The 19,201-nt window shown below is 41.7% G+C and overlaps 2 protein-coding genes across 6 annotated transcripts in view; one reads left to right on the top strand and one right to left on the bottom strand.

The window, feature by feature from the left end:
* Positions 1-13,848, top strand: part of PLPP1 (phospholipid phosphatase 1) — a 96,824-nt gene extending 82,976 nt beyond the window's left edge. For all 5 annotated transcript variants that reach the window (XM_038530602.1, XM_038530601.1, XM_038530604.1 and 2 more), the window contains exons 5-6: positions 10,725-10,901; positions 11,426-13,848. In XM_038530602.1, the coding sequence (XP_038386530.1) occupies positions 10,725-10,901; positions 11,426-11,557 (309 nt within the window). In that variant the 3' untranslated portion in view covers positions 11,558-13,848. The remainder of the gene's footprint in view (positions 1-10,724; positions 10,902-11,425) is intronic.
* The window catches only part of MTREX (Mtr4 exosome RNA helicase), a 102,829-nt gene continuing 95,399 nt past the window's right edge, over positions 11,772-19,201 (bottom strand). The window contains exons 26-27 of the mRNA XM_038530599.1: positions 13,399-13,503; positions 11,772-12,069 (exon numbers count right to left, since the gene is read on the bottom strand). Coding sequence (XP_038386527.1) covers positions 12,017-12,069; positions 13,399-13,503 — 158 coding nt within the window. The 3' untranslated portion in view covers positions 11,772-12,016. The remainder of the gene's footprint in view (positions 12,070-13,398; positions 13,504-19,201) is intronic.

The following is a 19,201-nucleotide window of genomic DNA, read 5'->3' as shown; positions in this document are numbered from 1 at the left end:
CCTGTTTAGCAGTTGACGAATAGAGGACCTTCAGGAGAGGGTGGGGGGTATCTTCCCCTGGAAAGTAGGTCTTTTCCTGCCTATGGTCGGAACCTAATCATCAAGTGTGCAAACCTGGTGCTAAGAGTCCATTGGTGTGTGCTCTTAACTTTGGGGGGATGTATGTTCTGGAACATAGCAACAGCTTCTGTGTAATCACTGCAAGTCCCTGATCTCAAGTACCAGACCAAGGTGGCTGCTGCTGTGTGGTGAGCTCACCCTCACCTTAGATGCGCCAAGGGCCCCTTTTCCTCCGGGGGGCTGCTGGGTTTAGGAGTGAAGTTTTGATTCGTGGATGTGAAGGCAGCTCTTGTTGCTTCTTTTTGAGTCAGTTTTATTTTCCTTCACTCCTTGAAATACTTCATTGACTGCTTTTCATGGGACTAGAAAGGTTTCAGCTTTTGGGAGAGCCAGGGGCTGCTTCAGAAGCTTATCCTCTCTCCAGTTTGCAGGGCCACTTCTCATTACTAACCCAGAGAGCAGCACTGGCAGGTGACACTTGCGGTATACAAAGTTGACAGTGAAGAGTTAGAATATATTTGCATCCATATTTTGCATCTCTAGACAGGAGTGTTTGTTTATCCAGAGAACCTTAGGGAAGACCAGGCTTCAGGGCATATACAGGAGTCTTTAAAGGTCAGTTCAATTGACTTACTTTTTATAACTCTCCTTCTATCTCTGCATGTCTTTATAAAATTACAAAATTTGTTGGAAAAGAAGAGAAGGGGAGAAGATCTCTACCCTTAATGATCAGCTATAATTTTTGTCTTAATTTTCCTTATGAGTGGTTTTCTATATAGTTGTGTTTTGTATAAACTTGCTCTTTTCCTCTTTTTTCTCTCTCTTCCTTGGTTACATTAAGTGCTATCGAGTATTTAATGCTTACATTATTAGCCCATGGTATATGATATTAAGAGTAGATTGCTGAGAGTTAATTTGGTCTTATTCAGACACATTTTTAAAATTAATTTTTACCAGAATCCTGCTTTCATTGGAAAAACCAAATTTGGAAAGTTAAAAGAATGTAAAAATTATAGATGAGTGTGCTTTACAAAATTCAAACCCACAATTTCAAAACCATTAGAGTAGAGCTAATTTTTGGCTTTTTCAGCATTTCTGGAAATGTTGTCTTTTGTCTTAGGTTAATTTAATTTTTAGAGGAAGCAACAGGGTATCAGTTTAGCAGAATTTAGGGCTTCCTTTTTAAAATACACACCCAAATGTTTCTGAAAAAGTGCCACGGGGAATGTGAGTTATTTGAAGGGAGTATCGAGAAATACTATTCCAATGTCCTCTGTTCATTTATCTTATTAGAAAAAGCATTCTTTCTAAAGGGAGCCACTGTGTATTTTTCTTTTTAAATAGGGCATGGGGACAGGGGGAGATGAATGTTAGAACCATTAGTATCCTGAGAAATCTTCCCAAAGCACAAGTCTGTGACTACATGGACAGCTTTTTGGTGTTTGGACATGTTCTACATGCCCACAGCCAGACTCGCCAGGGCAGCTCCTGTGCTCGGCCAGCCCCTCGCCTGAGTGTCGGTATCTGTAAGTCCTTCAGGACAGGGACTTAAGAAGCTGAGGTTGGTGATGCTGATTTGCATTTATACCACTTTAATTGTTGGCTCTTTCTGATAACCCTCATGAAGCAGGAGAAGAGGGGTGGCTGCCCTGTTATAGTTGGGGAGCTAGGGGCCTAGGGAGGCCATTGAGGTCTGCTCTCTGTGGTCTCTTGTTAATCGGTTCCTCGCTTTGCTGACAGGCTGCTTGATCTGAACCCTAGTCCAGTTATTTTGAAGGAGGTCAGGTGATGACAGAACTTTTATCAACTCTTTTTAATTGTGAAGAATATTCTCAGATGCATTATCTTCTATATCCTGCAGTTTACTGCGCATCTTTGCTCCTTTGACCCTTCTCAAAATACCTGTATATTTAGTCACATATAAACTTTTACTGAGGGTTGTTTTGTAAAATAGGAAACTAATGTACAGAAGATGAAGGGCTTCATGGGAAGCCTGCTGCATAGACACCCGGGAGGCTAGGAGGAGGCAGCTAGGGATCTAAGCAGACGGAAAATTACCATGATTGTTGTTGGGTAACTGGGTATGAGCTCTTAGACACAAAGTTATAATGAAAAGTTCAGATAAATAGGTTTGTTGTAGACCAAGGCTTTTCTGGGGAGGAATGTTGGCCAGAGCAACTGTGCGCTGCATTTCAGGGACTCTAAGCAGTGGAAATATTTACTTGATGTGGATGTAGGCCTCAGCTTTTTTTCAGCCCCTGAACACAGATGTCTCCCTGCTTTCCAGCTTTCACATTTATATACAACAGTTAACCACCACCTCTGCCAATTCCTTAGGCAGTGACTCATCTGGTTTCCCTAGGCATCTTGGCATCGTGGGTCAGTCCCAGATTTGGGTGGAGATGTACAGTTGTTTAAATTCTGAGGACAGTTTTTGATAACCAAAACTTCCGTCAAGAATTCCTGACACGCAGAAATGAACTTCTAATTTAAAAAGTCTCAAAGTCCTGACCATTGTTTTCGTCTGGCAGGCAGCCCAGCCCTGCACTTGATGGTGCCAGGACAGTCAGCACCCATGACAACCACCTAGGCTGGCAGGAGCAGAGGGCAGGGCATCTTTACTCGTAGCTAGTTCATGTGCTTAGTGAGGCCCACTGAATGTGGCCAAATGCCAAAGAATCCAAGTTGACTTCACTGTCCAGGAAAGGAGCCATGTTATGAGACTGTCCTCTTTTCAGTACGTATATATATGGAATGTACTGGAGTATACTGAAGGAATAGACTTGAAACCCATTTCCCAGCACTGTGCTATTGAGCCTGAAGTCTCAGGTGGTTTACATGTCTGTTACGAAATTCCTGTATAAATGCCTACACTGGGGGCCCAGGTACCTTAGTGCCTGTGCTTCAGTGGACTCCTGCCCCTGACACAGGATATGTTGTATCTGGGTCTTGCCCTCTCCCATGTTGGATACCACCTGCTTCCGAGGTTTGTACAGTCCCTCACCTGGCACTCACCATGTGGTTGGTACCTAGCACTGGTGCGTTTTCATGAAGATGCTTCCCAAAGTGTGAATTAATGCTGGGCACGGGGCAAGTGAGCAGAGCCCAGGATGACGTGAATCCTGGCTAACTATAATGTGGGATTCTACATCTAAATTTAGGAATTCTGAATCCTGGGATCCCTGGGTGGCGCAGCGGTTTGGCACCTGCCTTTGGCCCAGGGCGCGATCCTGGAGACCCAGGATTGAATCCCACGTCGGGCTCCCGGTGCATGGAGCCTGCTTCTCCCTCTGCCTGTGTCTCTGCCTCTCTGTCTCTCTCTGTGGCTATCATAAATAAATAAAAATTAAAAAAAAAAAAAAAGGAATTCTGAATCCTACAGGTGGTGAAATTGAAGCCTTAGAGAAGACTAAACAGAGGTCAGTCAGCCTTAGGGTGTTCTCCTGGCCAGGTCTGTCATCAGATGGGGGGAAACGATATATTGCCTGGCTTGGTCTTAGAAGCTCTGTTTCAAAATAAGTAGAGCAAGGAATATTTCTTTGTGTTGAACATGCTGTTGTCCGTCTGGTTCAAGAGTTGGCAGATGATTTCAGTAAAAGGTCACCTCATAGTTAGGCTTTGTAGGCCACACGCAGTCTCTGTTGCATATTTTTAAAAACAGCCCTTTAAATTGTGAAGACCGGGATGCCTGAGTGGCTCAGCGATTTAGCATCTGCCTTTGGCTCAGGGCGTGATCCCAGGTCTGGGGATTGAGTGCATTGGGCTCCCTGTGAGGAGCCTGCTTCTCCCTGTTTCTGCCTCTCTCTCTCTCTCTCTCTCTCTATCTCTCATGAATAAACAAAATATTAAAAAACAATGTGAAGCCATTCTTAGCTTGCAGAGTGACCCCCTGACTCTCCTTTAAAACAGGAAAGAAACCCTCTTATTTTAAAAGATTATTAAGAAACTGTGAGACAACAAGCATTTTGCAATTAAGTGTTACAGGATCAAGGAAAGGCAAAATATAAATAAACCAGCTTCAAAAAATATGTTGGTCAGCAATCAGATTTTAAAAGTGAGAAGTTGGGGATCCCTGGGTGGCTCAGCGGTTTAGCGCCTGCCTTTGGCCCAGGGCGTGATCCTGGGGTCCCAGGATCGAGTCCCGCGTCGGGCTCCCGGCATGGAGCCTGTTTCTCCCTCCTCCTGTGTCTCTGCCTCTTTCTCTCTCTATGTCTATCATGAATAAATAAGTAAATAAATCTTTAAAAAAAAAAAAAGTGAGAAGTTAGATTCTTTAATGGAAGCCATTTTTTTTTTTTTTTTTTAGAAATTTTGAGTAATCAACTCTTGGATGATACTAAAATAGTGAAAGAATGCCTATAATTAGTGCCAGCAGACAGTAAATTTCCTTATTTAAAAAAGATGTACATATAATTATTTTTTTTTTTACAAAAAATGAAAAATGTGTATACTGTAGCATTTTCCAATGTGGCCCTGTTCATTGCAATGTCCTCAGTGTTTAATTGGACTAGGCCTTTGTGTGCCTACAAAACTGTCATGAGGCTCTTCACTGAGAGATTCAGTGTTGGATTCTCTCTGGATCAGGAGGAAGGCCTCTCTGCACTTGTCTGGGATGCATTTGCTGCCTGCGCCGCAGAGTATCTTCCTACAGTCCTCTGCCTTGGAACATCTGATTGAGCAAATTGATTCCTTCTGTCCTTGTTGTCTTAAGGAATAAGAAATTGCCTTTATGAATCTCTAGTACTAGCTCAGCTAAGAAGCTTTTGCAGATTTCTTTTTTAAAAAAATACTGGACATGGTAATTTATTTCCACCCTATTTTGAATAGGTTTTACTTTGGTAAGAGATTGGACACTTTTTTTTTAAGAGAGACTGGACACTTGACCTCTGTTGAGCAGTGATACTCTCCTGACCAGAAGCCCTCCGTGGAAGAGTCGCTTGGGGCTTACCCTTGCTCAATTTGCTCATCTTAGAAAAAAACTACATCTAGAACCTCCCTTTTCACAAGGGCTAGTAGTGATGCCTGGTTTCAGTGAGGACACTCCTGGTGGATTACTGCTAAAGCTAATTCTCAGATTATTTTTTGCTTTCTAAATCTGGGTTTTGCAGTCACTGGTTGTGATTTGACAGCTGATTTGTCCCGAACTTTTGCTCTAGTGCACTGTCTGGTCAGGGAAATAATAGTCCTCTGCTGGAGAGACTGGAGGAATAGAGATAGGCCTCCCTGTGGTTTCCTGTTGAGGCCTGGAGGTTAATTTCCTCTACAAGTTCTCCAGTGGTATTTGTCTATCTTGCCTTTTTAATAGATGAAAAAAAAGTAGGCAGGGAACATTATGAAGGCTAGTGAAGTATATGATGGATCTTTGTTTTTCCTGCTAACTTTATAGTTTGTGCCTCCCAGAAACCCACATGCCTCGCGCCTCTTCGTGTAGGTGACAGCAGAGAGGACGCTAGTGATAGGCTGCTCCTTTCACAAACTTGACTGTTCTCTCGCCTCTGGGGAGTATCCTCAGTGACCAGCTGCAGGTTATTGCTTCCTTTCTGCCTTTTCTACCCATCATCTTATTTTAGTTGTGACCTTTTACTTCGGAGCTTCTTTGATCAGAAGGTTGCATGTTAGAATCAGGAGGGATCCAGAAGTTACAATTTCTCACCAGGCAGTCCTTGGTCCCCCACCAGTGGACTGAAATATCCACGGTTGGGTCAGTTGAGGCCAAACTGCTGCATGCTCAGAGAGGAATCTTAGAACGGGCCTGAGAAGTGGGAGAGAGATGGGGAGATGAACCACTGGGCTCAGGGTAGGGGTTCACACCTTGTACTGTATGTAGAAGGAAGTCATGGAAGTAAATCCCATGCCCAGTGCTAGACCGCTCTTGTAACGGGGACTTCAGTGTACGTTTAATGTGTTTGTCCTCATGGGATTTAAGTTTTTCTCATGATTTGAACCTTGGTGTGTAAATAGTATTTTTCTTCTCAACTGAAACTTATCTTTTTTTTTTTTTTAAGATTTTATTTATTCATGAGTGTGTACATAGAAAGAGAGGCAGAGACACAGGCAGAGGGAGAAACAGGCTCTTCGCAGGGAGCCCCACGTGGAACTCGATCCCGGGTCTCCAGGGTCACGCCCTGGGCTGAAGGCGGCACTGAACTGCTGAGCCACCCGGGCTGCCTGAAACTTATTTTTTAAAAGTAAAACTCTTCATTATTTGTCACAGAACCACATTAAAAACAAAATAAAATGGGATTTTGGTTAAACACACAGAGGTGGCTGATAATGGGCATTTTATCTTTTGGTTGTAAGCAATTGACTCTTAGCTCTTCCAGAGGAACAATGGTTTGTGTGTGTGTTTGTTTTTCTAAAGATTTAATTATTTGAGCCCCAACGTGGGGCTCCTTGCCACGACCCTGAGATCATGGCCTCAGCAGAAGTTGGGTTGGACAGAAGCTTAACGGACTTGTGCCACCAATGCGCCCCCAAAATGGTTAATGGGAAAGACCTACGTGGCTAGCACTAGCGTACCACCAGGACCTAACGTCCTCCACTTGTCTCACTGGCTGCCCCTCTGCTCCATTCTTCGTGCTCACTCAGTGGCCCGCTGTCCTTGCCTAACCATAGCTTTTGCTTCCTCCTGAGTTTACTTTGCAAGTAGCCTACCTGTGGCCTTTGGGGGCCCTTTCTATACCTTCTGAAAGAAGGGAACTCATTCATCCTTGCAGTGCAAATTCCGGAGGAGAACACAGCCCGGCAGGCCTCTGGGCCAGGCCTGTCCTTTGTCTTCAGTGTCCCCTCTGAAAAGAAGGCACAGCTGTGTGGTCCAAATGGGCTCCCCCTTCCCTGTGTCTGTGGAAGGATGGTTCCCCACAGGAGGGGAGTCCTCGGCACCGCCATGGACTCTGCCCAGTACCCTACAGTGCTGGATGTAGAGTTCCTTAGTTCTTCTGAGTTTTATGACCTAAGCGACGGTCTTTTCTACTTGCATGTGTTCAGTGCACATATGATTAGTATATGCGTGTGTGGGGGTAGGGGAGCTGGGGTGAGGGAGTTGGCAAAGGCAGGGACTATGGAGCCTTTTTTTTTAAATTTTTATTTATTTATGATAGTCACACAGAGAGAGAGAGAGAGAGAGAGGCAGAGACACAGGCAGAGGGAGAAGCAGGCTCCATGCACCGGGAGCCCGACGTGGGATTCGATCCCGGGTCTCCAGGATCTCACCCTGGGCCAAAGGCAGGCGCTAAACCGCTGCGCCACCTGGGGATCCCACTATGGAGCCTTTTTATATAAGGTTTGGCATTAAAGCATGGGCTCTGTCCCTCTATCTAGTTCAGGTCAACAGCAGTTTCCAACATTGTTTCTCTGAGGCGGTTAAGAACATATACTTCTCTCAACGGAGACTTGTTTATTTTTTTTTAAAGATGTATTTATTTGAGAGAGACAAAGAGAGCATGGCAGAGGGGAGGGTGGCTCCAGGATGAGCAGGGCGCCCGATGGCCGGGGAGGGGGGAAGCCCCGCCATCATGACCTGAGCGGAAGGGAGATGTTTAACCAACTGAGCCACCCGGATGCCCCAACAGAGACTTGTTTTTAAAGGTACATACTTTCCTCTTAAAGGACAAGGAATAAAGTTATAAACCCACAAAGGGAAAGAATGGAAAGGGACACAACAGGCAAGTGGTAATGATTTTTGGGAAGCAGTTAAATGAGTAGGTAGAGGAAGTCAAATCTCTGGTGGTACCTCGGCGGGGGTGGGGTGGGGGGTGGTGGTGAGATATTAAAAGATCTGCACTACAGAACCTGAGAAAGGCTTATTAACATGGAGCCACCAGAAAGCCCAGACTGTCTGCCTGTGGAAGCTGCGTATGCAGGAAATACTGCTGGCTGGCAGCATGGGAGGAAAGCTGTTGAAGTCTGGAGTTGTGGCCATGTCAGCTGTGGAACTCCAAGTGATCCAAGGTCCAGGAAACTCTTTGTTTACCTCCTTGGGATCTACTGAAATGGAAGATGCTTTTTTTTTTTTAAGGTTTTATTTATGTACTCATGAGAGACATACAGAGGCAGAGACCTAGGCAGAGGGAGAAATAGGCTCCCTCCTGGGAGCCTGACGCAGGACTTGATCCCACAACCCCAGGATCACGACCTGAGCCAAAGGCAGACACTCAACTGCTGAGCCACCCAGGTGCCCCTGAAATGGAAGATTCTTGACAGCAATGAACAGAGCTGTATCTAGGATATGCCTGGTCTTCCCAGAGCTACACTGAGTATCTTGGACTCGGGGAAACACCGAGCAGGCAAATAGGAAGCATCCTCAATTGGCCAGCCTTAACTAGAGCTGAGAATTGTTCTGTGACCACAGCCTGCATACATGCCATGGCCATTAGTCATCAGAGGAGCCCGAGCTTGGAGGGGAGGGTAAGGTTAGCTTTATGACCATAATGAGGGGATTCTTAGTACTCCTTCAGGGTGAAATCATTTCCTCTCTGAGATGGGGGTAACATGGATACTTGGATACATGTGTAAGGAGAAACTAGCTACTTAGAGGGGTAAACGTTCCACCTAAAGTACACTGAGGCTTGACTACTACTAATCCATAAGTGAATGCTAATTCTTTTCACAGGGATATTGAGGAATTTGGGGGCAAGCTCCCTAGAATTAAAGTCAGGGTCTTTGGAAGGAAAACGTTATCAGAGGATTTTAGAATCCTAAGTGAGGAAGGACCTTCAAAGTCCTGTCTGAGTCTCCTTTAGGTTGGAAGCACAAAAAAAGACTAAGCATAAGTCCATTTTAGAGTTGATACTGTTTTTTCTTGCTATGTCCTTAGCAGAGAGAGGTGCAGTTCTCCCTAAGGTGCATTCCTAAGTATAATTCATAGCTATATATTTTTATAGTCTGAAGAACCTATGCCTTTAACAGTTATATGAAAATCAGCTAAATAATCAGAGTAGGGACAGCTGAACCTTTGGAGAGTCACATTCAAAACTTGGCTTCAGCCCCAGTCAAGATACTGTTTTCCTTAAAACTAATAAAACATTTCCAGTTAAGATAGAACTAGTGAGGAGAATCTAACTGGCATCGTTGTGTTACCTAATTGGCCTCCGTTGGCAGATACACACTTTGCTTCAACCAGAACCAACTATCTCCCAACTCCAGAGTCTAGAGACACATACAAAAAAAGAAAGGGGGCACTCTGCAGAGCCAGGTATACTTTAACCAGCTAATCTGTGCAGTTCAGTTGAACTGGTATGCTCTGTTACAATTAGATGTTTATACTGTAAAATACTCAGTAAAATTAGACAATCTCTGAGTTTTTTGCCAGCTGCTAAGAATTGAATGCTTGCTCACAGCAGTGCGCAAAGAACTGGGAATGGATTTGTGTATCAATGTCAAGTAGGCAGTGTTTGTGGGCACGGCCACACAAATTATTTTCTGAGTTCTAGTTAAGTTTAGGAATCACAAATTATCAAACAGAACTTTAAGAATATTTTAAAAAGCATATTAGATAGAAATAAGGCAAAATACTTTTTTAAAAAAAGAGACCAGATTCACTAAAACGCAGTGATAGGAAAACTAACTATCCAAGGTTAGCTGTATGACTAATGAGGGGATTCTTAGTACTCCTTCAGAGTGAAATCAGCTGTCCCTACTCTGATTATTTAGCTGATTTTCATATAACTGTTAAAGGCATAGGTTCTTCAGACTATAAAAATATATAGCTATGAATTATACTTCCGTGAATGCACCTTAGGGAGAACTGCACCTCTCTCTGCTAAGGACATAGCATCCTTCTACATCACAATCTTTAGGATGCACCCAAGTCAAAGGCAGGCTGAGAAAGAAAAGGGGAAATTCTCAAGTCTGAGGAGTGTAGAGAAAAGTCATGGAACTTAAAGGGCACAGGTGCTAAGCAAAGACTAATCCATTGTCAGGACAAAGCTAGAACTTGTATTACTTATTTAGGCAGCTTGCTATATTTACTTAAAATACAGATTTAGTCTCTGCTGCCCACCTCCTTAAAAAAAAATTTATTAGCACAAGCAGGGGAGCGGCAGAGAGAGAGAGAAAGAGAGAGAGAGAGAGAAAAGTGGGCTCCGAGGATAGTGGAACTCTCAAGTAAATTGTTAGAATGAATTAAACAAACTTAGTCCCTAGTTAGACTGGATGAAAACACAGTAGCTTGGCCCAGGGTAAGGACACCCTTGTGCTCAGAATGCGAGCACTTTTTCCCAAGACTTGGAACTAAGGATAACAACGGGCTTTGAATCAGAATTATAACACAAATCGCAAGAGGAAGAGAGCTGCCTTTGAAATCCTAGAAAGTTACAAGTAAGGAAACCCCTTGCCTTGTTTACAATTTGAAAAGCAGTCTAGCTAGATAGGTCCAGTAATAAACTATTCTAAAGACAAGTTTCTGGGGCAATCTCTTTTTGTTTTGCTTATTTAAAAGGATTAACTTTCAGGTGTTAATGAGCATAAGAATGCTTGCCTAACACTGTATTCTGTATATAATTTATACCCTGATTGTTTAATGGTTATTAATAGTAATTATTATTAATATATGAGTTACTCATGTATAACACCAACCCTTTAGGGGGATGGTGATAATTAAAAAATATATATAGTTTCTAGTTGGTAGGTTAAACTCTTGTCTTTATTCCTGTCTTCTCTATTAGCTTTACCTTCAAGCCAGGATGAAGGGAGACTGGGCAAGGCTCTTACGCCCCACACTGCAATTTGGTCTTGTTGCTGTATCCATCTACGTTGGCCTCTCCCGAGTTTCTGACTACAAACACCACTGGAGTGATGTACTGACTGGACTCATTCAAGGAGCCCTGGCTGCCATATTAGTCGTAAGTATACAGGGCGGCAGCCTACATCTTGATACTGATTAAACATTGGGATGATTGAGTAAAGAACATGTCCCAGTGAAAAAACTATCCAAAGGCAGATAATGTGGCTCAGTAATTTTTACTGGGTAATCATCCCAATGGTTTTAAGTCATGTAGGATAGACAGGAGATAAAAAAAAAAAAAAAAAGAAAAAAAACTATGTTGCTTTTTCCAAAAGTTATAAAACTCTTACTACTGTATGTTTTTTTGTAAAAGGCTATGGCTGTGTAGTGTTTTGTTTTGGGTATGAATTGCAGAATAACTTGAGTTTAATACAGTTAAACCTGTTTTACTCAAGACCTAAGCAGCTCTCAATTTAGAAAATCTAACAAAACTTCCTTTTAGTCACTTATTTTTTTGTACCCTTTCTCTGTACCCTGTAATGTTCGTATTTATTTTCGCAAACTGCTTGTATATGGTTCTTAAAATTAAATTACTTCATTAAATACTTCTGTCCCGTTCTAAGTATAACTTGTTCTCTATAGGTGGTGTATGTATCTGATTTCTTCAAGGAGAGAAATTCTCCTTTTAAAGAAAGGAAAGAGGAGGACTCTCATACAACTCTGCATGAAACACCAACGACGGGAAATCACTTTAGGAACAATCACCAACCCTGAAGGTAGCAGAGTGCCCAGATAAAGCTGGCCCGCTTTCTAAAGGAAAATGATTGCAACCAGAAGGCCAAGAGGATGAGTTTTCTTCTTGGTGTACAAGCCTTTAAGGGACCGCTGCTGCTATACCTCTTGGACGCCCACTTTACCTGTGTGTATATAGTCACATTTAACAATGGTTATCTAATAGCTCAAAGTTCATTAAAAAAAATTTCAAGCCTTTCACTAAAACAATGCCCACCTGTACATTTTTTATTAAAAAAATGTAATGCTTATGTACAAATGTGTATGTAATAATGCGATTTCTTAGTATGATGCCTGATTTAAATATAATACATACTGAAATGGTTGAGTACAACTGCCTTGAGATGGGAGAACCAAATCAACACTTCTGTAAAAGCATTTCTAGTCAACTGTGATCAGGTGGTATAAAATTTAAAATCCCACATTCGTTTATCTGACTTTTTATAAGTAGAGGCTGGCAGCAAACACAATATCTCTCTTGATTTTGGTGATTCCTAAGAGAAAAGAAAATATGGTTTAAACTTCCAAGACCACAAAGACTGTAATTACCCTCCGGTCAGGTTTTAATACAACAATCCTGATGATACCAAACCCTACTGGTCTAAAACACAGGATGTCACAGCCACCTCTGAGAGCAGGGAAACTTAGAAACCAGACTCCTGCTCTTGTGACTCTAGACCCTGAAGTAGCCTGTGTCTGTGTGTGTGTGTGCAGGGGGCGTGCCGGTGTCTCAGGCTATGCACACACTCCTGAGGAAAGGACTAAACCGTCAAAAGTAGTCATTCAGTTGACCCAAAAGTATGAATTTTCAGCGTACATAGGAGACCCTGTATTTTCACTTACTATGTAAAACTCTTTCTGAACTGAGACAGGACAAACCTAAACTTTTTTGCACACCTCTTCTTAGGACACTTAACCAGCAGAAACCATTAGGTAGGGGTTGTGACTATAAGAGCAACTCACTCAGAGCCAAAAGGTGGCTGCTGTTCTTTGACAAGAAAAAGGGCTGTGAGTTACAACAGCAAATATTGAGACAGAACAAACTGTAAGCATGTTATATACTCCCTCCTGCCTCCTGCCTACTTCCATTGCTACCACCTTGGACTGGCTATCCTGGTTTTTTTTTTTCCCCCCCCCCTGGTCTCCCCACTTCTACCTTGCTATCTACAGGCTTCTCTACAATGCAACAGCAAGAATTGCCTTATAACATCCAAACCAGAGCACATCACTCCTGTGGTCAAAACCTCCAATCACTTCAGGAAGAAGCCGAGGCTGGGGGCTAACATGATCATCTCTTTTTTCCTTCCTACTACTCTACTCACTGTTCACTCGGCTCTAGCCACACTGGCCTCTTGCTGTTGCTTATGCTTCTCAGGCATACATGAGGAGCCTTAATACCATCTTCTGAGTGGAGGCCCTAGGTCTATCCCTCAATTCCTATTGTCTCGTCCTTTCTTTTCCTGTAGACTTATTACCACCTGAAGTATTTTAATTGTTGACTTGTTTATTGTATGTCTCCCCACGCTAAGCTCCATAAAGGCAGGGATTTGTGGGGTTTTTTTGTTCACTGCTGTTATCTGCTGGTGCTTAAAACCATGCCTGCAAATAGTGCACAATAAATATTTACAAATGCTTATGTATAAAATCTCAAAACTTTTTCCCAGAGACACTCAGAAATTCTGTTTAAATACTACTAGATGGCCCTCCATGGCATTCTAAGGAAGAGGATCTGAAAAATCTCTTCCTACATAATGGCCAAGAACTCAAGGCTCAAAAGATCTGCCTTAAGTAACAGGAACAGAGCTTACATACAGGATACTGACCTTCTGCAAATTTGTTTTCCAGCTCAGTGTTTCCAATGGCTTTTGCTGCTTGACACATCTGTCGAAGCAGTTCTTCTAGGCGCCTCATACAACGAATTATGCTGCCTGTAAAGAAAAGGAAACAAATCATTTATAAAATGGAGATAACCAGGACAGTAGAACTTTCGTTAAGAGGCAAACCTAGGAGAACATGGGATGATTAGCTAGTAGTACTCTGAGGGACTTCCCATGCAGTAAATGAGGCAGCTGACTTGACTGGCTGCCTGAAAGGCACTATGAAGAATACAAAGGCAAAAAGTTGAATTTTCCATGCCTAATGGTAGAGAGTCCTGGATTTATTATAGTGTGTGCCCCTCAAGTTATCTTTTACTAACAGTGGGGAGAGTTAACTCAAAGGAGAATGTAACTTGAGCTTTGATAAAGGAAAAAATAAAAGCCATTTGCCCAACAGAATCAGCATAATCCAGCAGCAAGTGCTCACGCAGAGCACCGTCTCTCCTGGTGCGACTATTCAAAAGCCAAAGATAATACCGCACAAGGGCCCACACCCCAAAGGACAACATTCCTGGCTGCAGAACCCACCTATGGGCCAGAGCAATGAGAACACAACAGTGCTATTTCATGTTAGGGGAGGTTTGTGAGAGGACACTGGTACTGAAGATCACCAACACACAGGTTACCTTAAAAGACAAACAGGGACAATACCCTTCCATCTCCTACAGATAGAATGTTCACCTACTTTCGATTGGGTTCACAAGAGTAGGCTGGGGGCACCAGGAATTAGAGGAAAAAAAAGACTAGAGGGGAGACCCAGGTTCTAGCCCACATTCTGCCACTGAGGTATTAGCTCTGGGATCTAGGCCCTTACTCCATCCATTCTCATTTCTAAGAAATACAATAATAATAAATACTATTTAAACAGTCTGCCTGCCCTCATTTCATGTCACTTGAGATAAATGTACAAATTTTGTTCTCAAGCAAAACTCTGAAGGACTACAAAGTCATGATATAGCCCTTTAGCCAAAATATTCAAAGTCCATAGGTTTCTTTTTTTTTTTTTTTTTTTTGGTTGTCCTCTCATTAAAAGGTTCATAGAGTTCTGGGAGAAAACTGCAGCCCTCAAGTACAGCCTATTTCCACAACACAACTCTGTCACAATTATTTAGGACCTTAGCAAGGGTCTTTACTACATAGAGTAATAGCGATATGGCAACCAGAACAGAGACATAAATTCTGTAAAATCCGAACAATCACATACATACACATCTTATAATAACCCTGAGGACTTTATTGTATTACAGGAGAGTAAAGTTACTGATGTTTATAATGACACTTAGGCATCTAGGAAAGCAATGAGGCTGCATGTGTTTCAGGAAAGAAGGATGATGTTCAACATTTTCTGAGTGCTTGTTTTGTGGTAGGTCTGTAATACATATTTCATGTAAAACTTCTCATTTGACATCTACAATTTGACATGTACTGTCATTATCCTCATTTTACAAAGAGGGAAAAGAAGGGAAGTTGCATACATAACTTGACCATGGTCAGAGTGAGGAGTAAAGGATGGAAATCAGGATTTGAATCCAGACCAAAGATTCTAGAGCCCAAGCATAAAAACTGTATTATAGTACCTTGCAGAAATAAATATAATTTCTAGGAAATTTTCTTTAATAAATGTGTATTCCTTTATATATTTTAACATTTTATTTATTCATGAAAGACACAAAGAGAGAGAGGCAGAGACATGGGCAGAGGAGGAAGCAGGCTCCGTGCAGGGAGTTCAATGTAGGACTCGATCTCAGGACCCCCAGATCACGACCTGAGCCAAAGGCAGACACAACCACTGAGCCACCCAGGTGCCCCTATATAGTTCAACTTATAATTAGATTTAGTTTATACATTAAAAATCAGAAAATTCTAAATCTTTTGTTTTTAAAAAAGATTATTTGAGAGAGCGAGAATGCACGTATGTGCAAGTGGAGGGAAGGGCAAAGGAGAAGGAAAGGGAGAGAATCCTCAAGCAGACTTCCCGAGGAGCACAGACCCCGACATAGGGCTTGATGCTAGGCCCCTGAAATCATAACAGCCAAAACCATGAGTCAGCTGCTTAAGTGACGGAGGTACCCAGGTCCTATATATATATATATTTTATAAGATTTTTAGGCCTTACTCTAAAGCTCTTCATTTCTGTAAAAATTGGCAAGTAGGATGCAGTCAAATAAAGGAGTCTGTTTTGTGAATTTGGCAATCAGAAAGTCACTGGTGTCTTCTAGTAATTTCAGCAAACTACTGAATCAAGATGGAAATGGGGGGTACGAACTAAAGAGGGTCTGTCTATTCTCAATTACTCTTTCTGAGCCTGGCTATAAAAGGAATTCTTATTCCTTAGGATGAGGACAACAAAATACCTATTGCTCTTAACCACTACATTATGTTGGTAGCTGAAAAAGGTGTGTATGAAAACTATAAGCATATTTATATCCTAATACGGCAATATTGAGGAGGGTGCAGAAAAGAGTGGAGCAAGGCTCTGAGATTCAGAGCAATGGGGGAAGGGGCTATCCTCTGGAATGGAAAGCATAAGGTACATGAGTTTCTAGATAAAGAAGACAGGCCTAATGGTTTCTCCCTTTCCAATGATGCACAAGTGATCACCTACAAAGTAGGCGGCAGAGCTACAGTAGACGCCTGACATGCCATATCCACTGTCTCTTAAAGTAGAAAGACCAGGGATTACAGTTCAGCTGTGCCATTTACTAAGTGAGGGACTGTATTAGCAGTTAGGAGTGACTTCTTTGTGGGTGATAAGATTATAAAATTAAATAGTGATTACTGTTGTACAACTCTGAATACACTAAAAACCATTGAATAGTAAACCTAATTAAAAAGGGTGGATTTTATGGTCTGTGAATTATATCTCAATGTGAATTTTTCCAGAATGGTGATGTAAATCTGAGGTTAAAAAAGATCAATGACACTGAATTGCACATTTAAAATGGTGAATTAGGGCAGCCCCGGTAGCCGGTTTAGCGCCACCTTCAGCCCAGGGCGTGATCCTGGAGACCCAGGATCGAGTCCTGCATCGGGCTCCCTGCATGGAGCCTGCTTCTCCCTCTGCCTGTGTCTCTGCCTCTCTCTCTCTCTCTCTGTCTCTTATGAATAAAATCTTTAAAAAATAAAAATAAAATGGTGAATTATATAATTACGTGTATTTTGTCACACACACACACAAAAGGTAGTGATTAGTCAGAATTCAATTTCGCTTCCTACACTAGCCCCTGGCCCATGACAACTACTTAATTTACTTCATCTTTATGGGTTTGTCTATCCCAGACATTTCATGTAAGTGGAATCCTACAATAAGGTTGCCTCTGGGTCTGCCTTTATTTTAACTCAGAACCTGTGTGTCCAAAGTTCATCTACATTTTAGCATTAATCAGTACTTCATTCCTCCTATAGCTAAATACTACATTACACTGACACACCACAATTTATTCACCCACTGACGGACATTCGGGCACACATGCAATCATCAGATTCATCTGGTGCTTGAACAGGACAGTATAATTTTCATTGAGGATGGAAAGCAACACCTTTCTCTGAACAGTGTTTCTACCTCCAGCTTTCTGGCATTTTACAAAGTGGTCCTCCATAGTTCATGTCTCGAATCTCACTTAATAAAGTTAAACTTTAACATCTAGGTGTTTTTAATGAGTCTGACCTGAGGTCAGGATCACAAATGTATTTTCCTGCAACTATCTACCACTTGATTCCAGCTCAGGCTAAATCCTTTCTGGAAGGCAGAGACTGCTGTTCATGATGCACCTAGTCCCTGATCCCCACTAGGGTCTCAGTATTATTCATCAAATGCGTAAGTATCAAGTACTAATTTCTACATAATTTAGTACTAAAATGTTGCCAAAAGTGGAAGAGAAATGATACATGTTAATAAATGGTTACTTTATTATTATTAGCAAAAGTATTTCTAAGAACAAATCCACTGGAAAATCCCTTAGGAGGCTGAGGTAGCCTGACTAAGGGAAGGGTAAAACTGCCAGCTGAAAGGTGTTTGAGAAGAGCATTTACTCAAAGCACCATGTGGGAATGCACTACATGGTAAAGTTTCAAGTGATAGCACATGTCATTAGGAGAGCTCCTGTGACAAAGTAAGTGAAAAGCAAGTCCTTCATGTGTAGTCAAGAGTACAATATTGTTTCTATAGAGATAGAAATAAAATTTAATGGCTCCTGAAAGCTTACAGTGGCTCTACTCTATGATTTAGACTGAAACCATAGGTTTGAACCTCTACAAGTACTGTTTTAAATTGTTCTTCCAACTTAGTTTGACAGAAATAAGCAGCAGCCACATTTTTATCATTTTTTCCAGGGTGATAACAGAGGAGATAATTACTTGTATGAAGTCTTCAAAATTCTTCAACTGAATCACAATATTAGCTCCTCTCTTGCAGTAGGCATCCCCTCAAACATACTGTGCCAGTTAATTTTGAAAAATACTTAAAACTACTTCTGGAGCTCATGACATGAAATGATCACTTATTTTCACAAAAAGAAAATTTATAATCTAACTGGAAACAAATATGGTTTGAGTGAAGGGAATTTTAAAGTTTCAATGCAATCATTTTCTGCCCATAAAAGTAAAGACACAATGTACTATGGGCTAGACCTTTGATTACAGTATTTTTCCAATTATATAAAGCACGTACAGCAACAAGATGAGGAGAGAATGGCTATTCTGAAATAGAAGAACTCAATAATAGCATGGTAAAAAAAGGGAGAGGCACATAGTATGATGGAAAAAGGAAACACTCTCCTATATAAATCAAGGTTCTTTTTTTTTTTTTTTTAATTTTTATTTATTTATGATAGTCACAGAGAGAGAGAGAGAGGCAGAGACATAGGCAGAGGGAGAAGCAGGCTCCATGCACCGGGAGCCTGATGTGGGATTCGATCCCGGGTCTCCAGGATCGCGCCCTGGGCCAAAGGCAGGCGCCAAACCGCTGCGCCACCCAGGGATCCCTAAATCAAGGTTCTTAGTTATTTTTTCGCTGTTTATGTTTTTAAGAGTTAATATATAGTCCATCCCAATTTTAGAAAAAGTGTAGCTAATATAATGGCACCCAGACCAGAAAACCATGGAAGATTACGCTGATGGTATCCTCAACTTCAAATTATAGTTACAAACTGAATTCCTCAGATTTTCCAACTTTGACTCCTCACGCAAAATGTGATATAGAAATAGCCTCAAGGAACTGAAAGGGGGGAAATCGATTTCAGGAATGCCAGTATGTTCTGGATAACTACAAACTCTCTTCAATATTAGCAGTTTCAGATCTCTTTCTCCATACTGTGCAAACTCTTCCATTTAAGTACAAAGAACAGAAAAAACAGTCCACAAAGATAATTTTATAGGCCTCCCTAAATATGCAGGTCTGTTGCTTCTTGATTTTTCTTCAAACTGTTCTCCACTATGAACCATTATTATGTCACTGTGTCTGACTTCTCAAAGAAGCAGATATTCTATAAATATGAGCTATTAACAAGTCTTAGAATTATTTAGGCAAGAACAGTCATTAGTTTCATCCTTATGTTCCAAAAAGATGCCAGACTGAAGAGTGGGGGTGCTGTATGTATGACTGCCTTTGCACCTTCATAACACACAAGCTGTTATATATGTACCTAGGTTCCTACAGGCAAAGACAGTGTATACAAGTGAGCCAAATGTCGTGCTTCCCTCTTCTCATATCCTCAGCTATTGCTCTTCACCGTGAACTATTACAGACCAT

Source organism: Canis lupus, chromosome 2 (genome assembly GCF_011100685.1).
Source record: "Canis lupus familiaris isolate Mischka breed German Shepherd chromosome 2, alternate assembly UU_Cfam_GSD_1.0, whole genome shotgun sequence".
Classification (NCBI taxonomy): domain Eukaryota; kingdom Metazoa; phylum Chordata; class Mammalia; order Carnivora; family Canidae; genus Canis; species Canis lupus.
This window is presented reverse-complemented; position numbering and strand designations above follow the sequence as displayed.